The following is a 13,248-nucleotide window of genomic DNA, read 5'->3' as shown; positions in this document are numbered from 1 at the left end:
TTAAAAACAAAAACAAAAAAATACCCAGAGAAGTGGCAAAATCTGTTTATTGGTTAACACAAATGTGTTTATCCATTTCCTGAACACAATGATTATGAGTTTACAAGGACATTGTAAGAAATGACAAATGAAAACTTTCAGAATTTATAATTTACAACAAGGGCAAGTTCCTCCTCTTCTCCCTTTATTGCAGCTGCTCAAGCTGCGAAACGGACTCCTGTGTTCATAAAACTCATCAGAGAATTATGTTTTGTGCAGTTTGAAGCCACCTGTGATGGAAATTAGTGCTATGAGTTATTAATAAGGCAAAGACACATACTGCTGTAATGGTATTAAAATAGGTATATGCAGCATCAAAATAAGTCTTAGACGTGGTGTACTTGCTAGTGTTACTAGAGGTGAAAAAGGGTTTTAAGTGGTTCCAGAGGTTCAGAAGAGACTTAATCTGATGGCAGATATCCCATAACTAGTTTATCTGGAGTTTATTAAGTGTCAGCAAAGATGACAAAGTGGGGCGGGTGGATAGATGGTCTGATGCAGTTCCATAAGGACTGTGTTCCTTTGAGTTACTTACGGACATGCCTGTAAGAATTTGAACAAACATCTTAATGCAGTACCCAATATTGCGGAACTGTCCCGTTTTATGTAATTTTTCAGTACTTGTGCCTTTTCAACACTAAACCAAATTCAGATGAAATAGTCCATTTTTCACTACCTGGCGCTACATAATTTTCACTGTTTCTAATTTGCTGGAAATACTCATTTAAAAAAAAAAAAAAAACAAAACCCAACTTCCTACATAAACCCACTGTGGTGTGGTTCCTGTGCAACTTGAATCCTGAAATGCATGCTGAACTTTCTACCTCACTATGAAACAGCATCTTGGCAGCCTCATTGAAAAATATTTGATTTCTTTTTGGCATTTAAAGGACTTATCTGAAGGGGTTTTTCTTTTTTAATGAAAACAAAACAACCACTACCCCCCCACCCCACCCCCCCCAACCTTCACCAAACCAAACAAAAAAATCTCTTCCTTTCCCTGCTGTCTCTATAGTCAGAGAGTGTAAGTCAACAGTAACATATAGTTAGAGCAAACAACAAGAATTAAAATTTCTTGATAAAATATTTTGCTCATATCAGCCACTAGAACGTTCCCTGTGTGGATATAGCAACAGCTGACGAAAAAGCCAGTCTGGAGAAAGAAAACAGTGCAGGTTCTGCATTTGCAGGAAGCAGTTGTTTGACATTAAAATGTCAAACTTCTGTTAAATCTGGTTAAAACAAACAAACCAAAAAAACCAAACCAAAAAAGCAGTTAGCCGTAGAAAGGGTATTTTAGCTGCATTTAAAATCAAACACAGTGGTACTCTGCTGTAATTCCTGTGGGGTTTATTGGTTAGGTTTATGATAGCCTGTCTTGAATGGTTCCCAGTGCCTATTTTTAACTGTTTCATATTTAACACAGCCTCTGGTGCTAGAACAGAAATTCTGAAAGAGCAGCAGCCCCCAGCTGTTCATCTCAGCTCTCCCCCCACCCGGGACACTGGGCTGTGCCACAGAACCAGCTCTGCAAGATTTGGGAGCCACTCCCCCAGATCCTCTTACTGCTTACACAACAGGTCAGTCTGCAATCCGTGCCTGTCTTTCATAAAACTGTAACCATTTACTGGAGAAGGTACTTGAACAAGAAGAGGCATTTGTTTTCTTAGATCTGGTAAATGTTCTATTTCTTTCAAGATGCTACAGAAAAAGACTTCTCGCTTGCTTTAAGCATGTCTGGTGTTCTTGGACTGAGAGCATTCCTAGTGGTGTTCCCCAATTTAATTTGGACAGGCTACAGGATTTTCAATGGCTATGTCTGTTAGCCTTCTTTGAAGGGTAATTCCTGTTGCCTTTGCCGTCCAAGTTGGAGATTAACTTCTGAGCATCCTGTGGAAGCGGCTCCCCTACCATATGACAGCATTGCATTAGTATTAGCTGCCTCCAGACGCTGTGCATGCACACAGAATGGGAGGTGGAGAACTTGTGGGGTGTGTGCTGTTTTAGTTTTTCATGAATTATGGCCAGTTCTGCACAGAAATACAACCCCAGCTACTTGTTGCTGGGTTGGATGTCGCAGGTGACATTCTGCACAGCACTGCTAAGACAATGCCTGAGCTGCAAGCTCTGCGCTTGAGTTGGAGGAAGGTGTCCTTCCGCCATTACTGACCTTCCTGCTCCTAGGCTCTCCTGGGACCCAGAGTAACCTCGGGCATTGCATAGTCCATTACTGCGTGTAGTGTCTCCTCTCCCAAGCCACTCCTTGTATGTAGTTTCCTCCTTAAAGTAAGGATTTGCAGGATTTAATGTAGAAGGTAGCTGTTTTCAGTCCCATCAGCTTGGAACATGTTGTTTGTTTCTTAACCTCCTTGCTAAATTAGAAACTTCAACCAGCAGGCAAGAATTTTCTTCATAAAGAAAAAAAGAGAGCAAGGAAATAGCTGTGGTGATCTATAGGTACACAAAGATAGCAGATGCTCCAAATTATTTTAGGTTTTTTAACGTTGCTGACTGATTTGGGGGACAGGACAGTGCTTGTCAGGAAGGACAGGTAGTGTTCTGGTTTGCATAGAATTTAGCAAAATGTTTTGGAGAGTTAGAGACCTGCAAGCATTTCCCACAAAACTTAATTCTACCCCGCCCTATTCCTCTGTCATGGCACGTATCTGGGTCTGACAGCCAGAAACAATAGCTGGCAGCTTACCTATCAAGAAAAGCCATCTGTATTGTGTGGAACAAGGATAGTAGGCCCTGACCGGTTACTCGGTGTGACTGGGCTAGTGGTAGCTCAAGTCTAATGTGGATCCGAGATGGGTTCAACGATGCCTGTTGCTGCTTTTGTTTCCTGGCAAAGCTATACAGAAGGAAGGGATGGACAGGAACTACCTCCCGCTAATCGAAAAGTGCAGGGGGAAGGAATAAATCCTAACTCCAGGCAGGAGTGTGTCTGCACAGAGTGTCCCCTCCGACATGTATTTCTGCTAATATTTGAAAGTTATTATTAATGTCCAGAAAGGAAACACCATCTGAAGGGTCCCCTTTTTCAACCTTGTCCTTCAAGATAGCATTTTACCTGCTGAACAGGAGAGTATACGCCTGGATGCAGCATGCTCCTCTTCAGTCCTGCTCCGCAGAGTGGGTCTTTTCTCACTTGGCCATTTGGACTTGCCTCTGGCTGCAGCTTTCTTGCCTGAGGGACTTTGTGTTGCATATCAGTAGAGGGAGATTCATAGATACTCCAGCTTTTATCAAAACATCCTTTCTTTTGACTCCCCTGTATACAAAGCTGCCCAGTCTATATCACTTTAAATGTAACTTTTTGGTGGTGGTGGCTTTTACTGTTGTTCTAGTTTGCTTTGCACTGAATTATTGCCTATATGGATGTAACTTTATTTTATTTATTTGAGAGTATAGTGTGAGAAGAAGAAAATAATTTGTTTTCCTTTTAAGATTGCATCCATCCATAAGTTCAGCTTCAGAAAAGTCACTCGTGCCTACTCAGGATCCTGAACGATCTCTAACGGAATACATCCATCGCTTAGAGGTTATCCAGCAAAGGCTAGGGGGTGTGCAACCAGGTAAGAACAACCTTGTTACCCCTCACAGCTGCTAACAGTCTGGGCTGCTTTTTCCAGGGTTCTTCCTACATATTGCCTGTAACACTTAAAGCATATAAGGAGCATCATTTTAATGAATAATTATAATTGGGGGTGAGGGTCAGGGGTGGAATTAAGTCAGTCTTTGAAATGAAACCTTTTTGTGAATTGTATCTAAAACTAGTCCAAGTGTGGTATTTCTCAAAATAAGTTCTTAGTGAAATTCTTCAGAGATAAGGCTGAATAATTTCATGTGATTTCCGCCCCCATCGCCTGTTATCAAGTCTAAATAAGCAAGTGTTGCAGTTTAAATGAAGTTGTGTATAGAGTTAATTTGCTTTAAAGTCAAAGAGAACCATTGTAATAGCTGAACAGGGCTTTTTCCGCAGCACACTTTCCTCATTTATTGCTTCCTTATATTCCATAGCAGATTAAAAAAAATTTGGAGGCTGGTAAAAGCAACCATCTAGTTCTAAGATGGATCAAAGACCACACAAAGGATTGTAGTGGCACTTATCTTTGCTATTTAAAAAACTTCCACCTGATTTCTAGACTAAATTTAGTTTAATCTTCTAGTTACTCGCTCTTGTTACATCTTAGTTATAGCACAGAAATTCCTTGTCCCAAGGAAGAACTTACAAACTGTCATCATGTCATCCTCAAATCGTCTGCTAGCAAGATATGATTAGATGTGTTTTCCAGTTATTTTTGAGACTTATGTGTAAACCTTCTCTAGTGTATTAGTATCTCTGGATTGTGAACAACAGAGCTGGACCTCCGGCTGCAGTGTCATTTGTGCTAGACCAAATACAGAGATCACTTGTTCCTTGTGCATACATGTAAGCATCGTGTGGCAGGGGCAGCCTCCTGCTGCCAGTCTTCCCCACCGCAGGGCAGCAACGTAAATTAAAGAGCAACATAATATTTACAGTATCCACGCACACGCAGACAGAGCCTGCTCCCACAGCCCCTGCCACAGCTACGCCAGGGGAAGTCATGCTCCTGCACACGGATCCCAGCAGGCGATGGGGGGAGGGCACCCATGTTAGCTCAGGTCACTGATAGCGATGGGATCATGATGACCATGGTCCACATCAGGGTATAACACATAGCTTCATCCCAGGCCCAGGGAGAAGCACAAAGCTCCAACTCTGCCTGTGTGGGGGCTCCTGAGGAGCCTGCTGACAGCTGTTCCTCCAGGGTCTTTGGAGTATCTTCCCCAAAGCTTGCTTCACCCATCTGGGTTTACGTTGCTAGTTTCCTGGTCTGAGCCGATATGGGCCACCAGGTCAGAGAATGCCATTGATGCTTCATCCAGTCTTTATCCCTTTCGTCTGCTATTGCTGGTTCCTTCCCTGTGTTACTTCTGACTGCTTATCCCCACAATCAGTTTACTTCATGATGCTACTTTTGGGTCACTATGGTCCCTGATCTCTAGGCAAGCACTGATTACTTCCCTCCACCAACCGCCACCCTTGGCTCCCCATAACTTCAGCCAAAAGCGGGGAAGATTACCAGGTAGGTATTTGGCTGCAGCACTATAGGAGGGCCACGTGGATTCCTTCACACGTTGCATGTACACCTTGCATATTTTTTTCACTAAGCATAACCATTGTCAACTGCTGGTTCCCAGGCAGACTTGCCTCCTGCAGTTGTCCTTCAGCCTTTGCCCAAAGATGTGTGGCTTTATATTGGTTGTGCCGAGATGAGAAAAATATTTGGCTGTATCCGGAAAATCTCTGCCAGTCACCAGTGCTCTTACCGCTGGCCACTCCTCTGGTCTTTATCGTCAGCAGATCATCTCTGTGGTGATTTTTATGGGAGAAGGGGTGGGGATTCAATCACTGATTGCAGCATTAGATAGTGACTCTTGGCCCTGCAGTCACTGCAGATGCTCATTCAAATCGCATCTACCGCACTGGCTCCCCAGCAGTACCAGGTTTGAACACTTAATCTACGTTGCAGAGGTGCCGTATTGTTCTCATTCAGTTGCCCCACAATTTCTAAAAGGCATTATTGTCACTACTGCTTTTGGAAAAATAATGATTCTTAAGTTAACTTCTGAGGCAAATTTTTTATTATTACATGTTGCATTCCTAACGCATCTTTAGTGTTAACTTTGAAAAATTAAACTCTAAAATTATGTGTTTCTCTAGAAAGAGAGGAATCTTGGCTTTGTCAGCATTCACAGGAGCCTGGTATAGCTGGACAACAACTCTGGAGGAAGTCTAAAACATTGCCTGTTTTTCTGGCACTCTGAGTTGATCTAATTAAAAAAGTTTTAAAAACCAAACAAACAAGGTTAGCTTTGCTTACAAAGCCTAGTCTTGCTAATATCACGAAAGCCAGCAGCTACAGTGACACTTCCACATGGGAACTCTGGCGTTGTTCTCAGCAGGATTTTACCTAGAAACCTGAATGCCATACCTTTGTGGGGTTTTGGGTTTTTTTTCTCTGAACACTGCAATTGTTTATGGCAGGTATAGATAGATAAACAAATGTTAGAATTGAAACCTGACAGCATTTCATAGAAATAAGGTATTTTGCTTTATGCTCAGCGTGGAATAAGTATTCCACAACTGGGACACCATTAACAGCAATTTTGTGGGGAGTGTGTATCATTTTTGTAATTTTCATGTTACCAGAACGATGATGTCGGGAATTACAGAATGATGTTGCAGCCTTTAGAACAGTGCTGTGAGCAAAATGATTTCCCGGTTTCTAAAGAACTTTAAAACATCTCCTCAGCAACAAGACCTTGTCCAGCAACACAACACGTCTTGCGATGGCAAGAGGGGTAGAGTTGAACTGAACAACCCTGTTGCTGCACACAAAGTAGGCCTGCGATTGAGCACTGGTCTTAGTGTGTGAGCATTCGCTTCGGCAGACGTGTGAGCTTTCAAATCTTGTTTTGTATTGTTCCTCGGTGGCTCATGAAAATGGTAATTGCTTTCAGTGCAGCTCATATGAAGCACATTGAGGAAATTACACGCTGCTAACTGCACCCTGTTGCTTCATAACACAAGCAGTTTTCGAACATTCATTTGTTTTATTTAAATTTAGGACAAGTTCCAGGCCCACCTCGCCAGAGAAACATGAAAAAGTGATGAGAGCGCTTCCGAAATCTGTACTGCGAACCCCCCAAGTTATCGCTTCCTTCCGAGCTGGTCCATACTGAATGGAGGCACTTGCAATCTCTTCTGCAACTGAATAAAGGGCAGTGGTTTTGCATCAGATTTTTATATGACTCTTTTTATTATATTTTAGTACTTTTAGAGGAAATTACTTTTCACTAAGAACAATGTTTTACATTCTCATGTGAAATTACTACTAAGTTAACAGCTGAAGTGTGCCTGCATCACTGTATTCTAAGTTGCAAAGAGTCTCTTTGGTGTTTATTTTTCTATAGTGTATAGCTGGATTCCTTGTAAAAAAAGTTATTAAAATGGCATTTTATTAGTGAATTCTTACATTGTATGGTTGTTTGTTTCCACCTTACCTATTTACTTTTTTTGCTGTTCCTAAAATTGTTTGGGTTTTAATATTTCTGTAGCATCATTCTGACTAACAGAACAACTAAAAGACTCTCCCAGATATCAAAGATATGTGTAGCCTTCTGTGAATTTAGGGTTTGCTCTTCTGGTTTTACAATAAATAAGTCCTTCCTCCCTCCTTCAGTCCTTCTCGTCACATTCCAATTCAGTTTCAAGCCACCACTCCTCGAGCTCTTCTGTGACCGAGCTGTGCATGCTTGGTTTGACTGGATTCATGCAATATAATTAATCTGTGCCTGCTCAGGAAGTCAAATGAATGTTAGATTTTCCTCCAGCGTGACCTTCGCCTATCAGACTGATCTTACCAGCCATGAACTTGACTCGGTATCAGAGCTCTCCTTCCAGTTTCCTCTCATGTTCCCTCTGGTACAGTAGTGCATACGGGTACCTGGTTCTTCCCACTGCCACCGCAACTGAGCAGAGCTTTGGGGAGCAATTGCCTCGGTGTTCAACACACGGTATTTCCCTACAGTACAGGCTGTCTGCCCTTACTGTGCTGCGGGTGTGTCCTCTTTGGTGTGTCCCCTCCACCCAGCTCCAAATGACAGCTTGGGCAGGTATCTTCTCTCATTGCCCTGTCACAACCAGCTACTAGTGTGCTGGGTTCTATCTGCTGAAGATTTGAATACAGGTAATGGGCACTAGCCCACACAAGAGAAAATCCATGCTGGAACTAGTGAGCTAGAACCTTCTCCTGGAAGGCCCCATTACAAGTAGTCTGGAAACAGCTGAACGCAGCTGGCTGCACCCTTGCCTCTCCCTCAACTTCCCAGAGACTTGGAGAGAGTAGGCTGAAAAGGAGCTGCTTCTGACACTTGGCAAACTGGAGCATCTGTGTTACAGAAACACTTTTATGTTTAAGAACTTTAAAAAAAAAAAAAAACAACAAAAAAACCCTAATTGTTTCCAAAGTAGATTTGGATTAGACTAGCATTTACAAATGGGAAAATAAACAGAGTCAATGCAGGAAAGTAGAAATGAAGTTCAGGCTAAAGTGCAAATAGATGGGCTAGAAGAGAAATAAGTAAAGCTTAAAAGCACTGAATTAGGTGGTTTTAACACAACTCTTGGACTGCTGGTGGTTATGTTTCCTGTTTAGTCTGGATCCTTTTAGCTTAATTTTCCTAATTCAAAAGGCTCATAACTTTTGTTTAAATGTATGCATTTTTGACAAAACCAACCAAACAAACCCCCTAAACTATATCTACCTCTAATATCAGTGAAACTCCTGATTGCAAATCCTAGCTCTGCCCTGTGCCTGGTGCTGTAGGTACCTTTCAGGGAGGTGTGTACGACATTGCTGGTCAGAGAAGAGAAGAGGCAGTGTTCTGGTGGTGCACCCATTTCCAGTCATAATGTATCACAGGTGCAAAAATAATCCAAATATCATGCTCAATAAGACTTCTTTCTGTGATATTTACTTGTGGTATTTGTTGTCATGATACTTCACAGAAGCCGAGTGCTTCTTAGGATAATTTAAGATTCATTCTTCTCTTTCTTTTTCTTTAGAAAAAGTATAGGCAGAATTGTAACACCAGAAGTATTTTAAGACTCTGGAAAGGTGAAATCTCTACCTTTGAAGCATACATGGTGTTTAACTTTGGGGTATCAGAAAAATCTCTTCTGGAGGCAGATTATTCTACTACAGCCTATTAAAAGATTTTTCTCTACAGCATATTTGACAATTGGATATTGGTGTTCGTCCAAGATTGATACACTTATTTAACTGCTTTTGTCCAATATCGGTCTTGGCAAGCCCTTGTTTATCTGTCAGGTAGATCACCGTTTAGTTCTCTGAAAAATAATGTGGGGGGTGTGTGTATATATGTACATATATACACTTGAAAAATAGAGGAGCCTGGCCTCCAAGAAGCTCGGTAGGACAAGAAGCTGGTACGAGTGGCAGGGGAGAGGAGCCGCTTGTGCTGATGGCCTGTCTGTGGGGGAAACAAGCAGTGCCAAGAGCTCCTGTGCTGTGTGTGGGAAATGCTGTGGAGCTTTAGTACCAACCCTAGGTGAAGGAAGAGTCTCTACTGGAGTTGCTGGACTGCGCCTGATACTCATGGCTCCTCAAGAGGTGCTTCTGTCCCTGGGTGGATTGGAGCCTAGCTTGACGAAGCGCTGTACCTGCCAAGTTGGTGTATTTTTGTCGTTCAGTGGTGGGAGCAGCCAAAGCTGTATTCCTGAGTCACCAGCAGACTCGGAGCATGCCAGCAGGCAGGACACCGTGCAGTTCAGGCTCAGGAGACCGCAAAGTTGCCTTCGGGCAGCCCTGTGACTTTGGTGGTGGGTGCTCCTGCCGCGTCTGCTCTTGGCCTGGCTGCCCTTTGGGGAACCCTTTGCTGGGTTCCTTGGCTACTTGCTGGGCTGCCTGTTCCAGAGGCAAACGTGCTTGTGGGAGCGGGGAGCTGCGTGGTGCTTTGCAGGCCGCAGGTGACCTTTGGGAACTCACGCTGGATGCATTGCAGGTGGCATCCTGGCTCTTCTGCAGGAAACCAGTAACTTTTACTGCCTTTGGATGTTGGTAAGACCTTTCCCAATGCCTGCTCTTACTCTTAGCAAGCTAGTGCTGTGCCACCATGCTCATTCTTTAAACTTTTGAGAATTTTTATTTGGCTGGCTGAAGGTTATGTTAAAAAAAAAAAGTGGCAATGCAGCTAGCCAGCTTTGGAAGTTAGCTTCGGGCTTCTCATCAGTATTGTTGTAAGAGGTAAGAAACGCCCTCTTAACTTGAGCAAAAAGGTGCTAGGTGATCCGTATGGATCTGAAGGGCACCGTGTGTGGGAGGATGCAAGCTGTGCTGCTCCAAGGGCTGACTCACACTCTGGTTGCACAGTCCCAGGTAACGGATCCGTGCACTGTCCTACACAGGGCTCAGGCCAGTGCACGCACGTGACCCAACTTGTGCGATGTTATCCTGGCACACATACAGAGTTTATTATCCTATAGCAGCTATAGGAGAACCTCTTACCTGATTAGGGATAAATTTAAGAGGGCCATGAACCTGATTTGGTACAAAAGCTTGCCAAAAGTAACTTCACTTATCCAGAGTTCCAAACCAATTTGAACTTACTCAAGTTTATGCTGGATCAGTGACTGTAACATATTTCTTTTCAAAATCTGATTCTAGGAGTCTTACCGCTAGATGTAGCATTCTGTCCAGCTGCACACTCTGAATGGTGTCGGTGTCCTTTTTGTTTAGCATAGCACAAGTTTATCTTCTGTTACAAATAACGTGCATTTCTAGACCAGAGTTCAAAACTGGCACTAAATCAACTCTGTGATTTCACACTCGCACATGAACTGCACTTTTCATGTTGGCCTTGTAAGCAGGAGGGCTATTAGACCTTAGGGCCTGTGCTCATAATGAGCCAGTAAGTAATGACATCGCAAATCTAAATTAATGACTAGTTTTAAAATCTGGCACTTTCAGGTGGACAATAAAAACCACCATTTAAAGGACAAAAGGTAAATTTTATGTGTGTGTATTTAGTTAGTTTCCTGGCATGCCCTGAAGGACATGGAAGCACAGCGGCGGAAATGTTTCTGCCCAGTGTGGGGTGGCAAAGCCGAGTTTTGAACAGCGTGGCTTTCCAAGTACTGGTGTGGTGCGTCTGTGCCCTTGGCAGGGCAGTCATACAGGATGCGCTCTCTTGTGATGTGTTGACCTCAGCAGTATGAGCAGAGAAATCAGAGGCTGAAGCATTTTGGGACTGGTAGGGAAAGAAGGAGGGCAGGAGCAGAAGGAAAGGGAAGGAGAAGCAAGGACTGGTTGTAGGTAACAGGAACGGAAAGTGGCTGATCCTGTAAGTAATTTTTTGGTAATCTTCCCTGAATGGGGCATGAGTAGAGATTATCCCACAGCTCCAGTGACCTGGAATACCTGCTAATGCAAATGTCTGCCTATCTCACACTGAGCTATGCCATCGATCCATGTTTCACAGAATGCAAACATGGTGCTGGTAAACATGAATGCCATCCTATCTCTTGCTGCTTGGAGACTTGTAGCCCCAAACTGCTCCCTTGTTTGAAGGCTGTATTGTACTGTGGATGCTGGGGTGCTGTGTGATGTGAACCCACGCTAACCCATGTGAAACCCATGTGATTTTTTTAAACCTGTCATGTACATGCATGAGAACAGTATTCATGTGATGGCTTCCCTCAGCAGCGTGGTGTCCTGTTTTCAGAATAAACAAACTCTTCAGCCTCTGTCATTCTCCTGCCAGCTCAGGAGCAGGGTCCACAGGGATACTAGGTGCGGTGCCACAGCCATGTTACTCTGCAACACTGCACTCAGAAGGAGAAGGTGCAGAGAAAATGCTTACTTTGGATGCCTGGGAGGGCTGCATTGCCCCTGCCCCACATGTGATACCAACATAAACATGGTCACCCCAAAAGGGAGAGCTGTTTCTGACAGAAGTAGTTGTTGGTAGAAAACTTCTCCCCAGATTTCTTCCCTACTTTTTGGCTCCAGGAAAGTTATTGTTAGTGGCGGAGCAGTCCTTATGGTCAAGACCACTGGCAAGGTCCTGGATTTGCTTTTGCACGAGTCTCCAGGCGGCTGCAGGAATGCCAGAGGAAGATCACGCCTTGGTGTCCTGCCACACATTCACCCTGGAACCTGTGGCTAAACCGGGATGAGCTACTGCATCGATACAGGCTCCAAAACAAACATTTCCAGCTGGTCCCCATAGTGCCCTTCAAAGGTGGCTGTCTTTAGAAAAGACACATTTTTTTTAGTTTATGCAGGCCCAAGCACCACGTTACATCCAGGCTCTCGTGTTTCCACGTACTCACAGTGTAATTCTGCTCCATCACAATCTCTGTGCGCCCTCCTGGAAAACGCTGTGAGAAGGATGGGCCCCGGGGCCTCGGGCTCGGTCATTTTTCTTTTTTTCTGCTGGGAGAAGTGGGGAGGGGAGACAGAGAAAGTACAGTTTCGGTATTTTCAGAAGGGGACACAGCACCAGCAGGCAGGGCAGGACAGCAGCTGGATGAGAGAGAGGGCGGGTCGTGCTGAGGCTCTTCCTAAGCGGTGGGACCAGGCCGGGGGGGCCGGGGCCTTCCCCAGGCCCGGGGCTCCCTGCCCTCACCACCGGAGGGCGCACGCTCTCTGCGTGCTAACTGCTGAGGCGGAGGCGGGCCAGGCCCCACCGGGCTGCGGCTCCCGCGGCAGGGCCTGGCGGGCGGGGCGCTCCCCTCAGCGGCGGCGCCTCGCGCTGGCGGAGCCGCCGGCAGCCACTTCCCGCCGCCAGGGGGCCCCTGCGCCCCCTCCCCGCTGCGGGGCGGCTCGCGCGAGGCGGCCTGGGAGAGGAGAGGAGCGGAGCGCCCCGCCCCGCCCCTCGCGCGCGGCACGCGTCCCCGGCTGCGGCAGCGGCTGCGCGGGGCGGCAGGGCCGGCGCGGCGCCTCCTCGTCCCGTCCCGTCCCGTCCCGTCCCGGGGCCGCCTCCCCTCCCCCCGCCGCCTCCTGCCCGCCCCCGGCCCCACCTGCGGCAGCGCTGGGCGGCGGCTCTGGCGGGGCCCGCTCGCTCCTCGCCCGCACCATGGCGGCGGAGCGCGGGGGCTGCTCCCTGGAGGCGGTGCCGCTGCCGCCCGAGGTGCGCGAGAGCCTGGCGGAGCTGGAGCTGGAGCTGTCGGAGGGTGAGGGCGGCGGCGGCCGGGGCCGGGGGGCCGGGGGCTGCTGCGGTCGGGGCGGGGGGGCCTCGGCCCGGCCGGCGCCGCGGCAGGAAGGCCGCGGGTCTCTTCCGCTGTCCGCCTGGGGCGGGGCGGGGGCCTGGTCCCCGCTGAGGGGCCTGGGGGGCGGCGGGGGCGTCGTCCCTCGGCTCCCCCCTGGGGCTCCCCTCCCGCCGCCAGCCCTCGGAGGGGAGCCGGGGTGGGGGGGGCGCATTCAGCAGGGAGCCGGGCTCGGGACTGCGAGGGCCTGCGCCCTTGTCGCCGGGACCCCTGTGGCCGGCAGCGGCTGATGAACCGCCGCGGGGGGAGGTGGCTCCGGCCGTCCCGCGTCCTCTGCTGCCGGCGCCTGGGGGGAAGCGGTGGTGGAGGCCCCTTCAGAGGCGTTT

General features: G+C 46.8%; 2 protein-coding genes across 12 annotated transcripts in view; both read left to right on the top strand.

The window, feature by feature from the left end:
* Nucleotides 1-7,118, top strand: part of PCNT (pericentrin) — a 97,922-nt gene extending 90,804 nt beyond the window's left edge. For 7 of the 10 annotated variants that reach the window (XM_075512378.1, XM_075512379.1, XM_075512376.1 and 4 more), the window contains 3 exons: nt 1,466-1,619; nt 3,490-3,617; nt 6,699-7,118. In XM_075512378.1, coding sequence (XP_075368493.1) covers nt 1,466-1,619; nt 3,490-3,617; nt 6,699-6,742 — 326 coding nt within the window. In that variant the 3' untranslated portion in view covers nt 6,743-7,118. The remainder of the gene's footprint in view (nt 1-1,465; nt 1,620-3,489; nt 3,618-6,698) is intronic. The other 3 variants (XM_075512383.1, XM_075512382.1, XM_075512384.1) reach the window with 2 other exon arrangements.
* A 5,403-nt stretch (nt 7,119-12,521) lies between these two features.
* Nucleotides 12,522-13,248, top strand: part of DIP2A (disco interacting protein 2 homolog A) — a 131,586-nt gene continuing 130,859 nt past the window's right edge. For both annotated transcript variants that reach the window (XM_075511282.1, XM_075511281.1), the window contains exon 1: nt 12,522-12,829. In XM_075511282.1, the coding sequence (XP_075367397.1) occupies nt 12,733-12,829 (97 nt within the window). In that variant the 5' untranslated portion in view covers nt 12,522-12,732. The remainder of the gene's footprint in view (nt 12,830-13,248) is intronic.

This window comes from Mycteria americana, chromosome 9, assembly GCF_035582795.1.
Source record: "Mycteria americana isolate JAX WOST 10 ecotype Jacksonville Zoo and Gardens chromosome 9, USCA_MyAme_1.0, whole genome shotgun sequence".
In the NCBI taxonomy this organism is placed as follows: domain Eukaryota; kingdom Metazoa; phylum Chordata; class Aves; order Ciconiiformes; family Ciconiidae; genus Mycteria; species Mycteria americana.
Note: the sequence above shows the minus strand (reverse complement) of the source record. Positions and strands in the feature narration are given on the sequence as shown.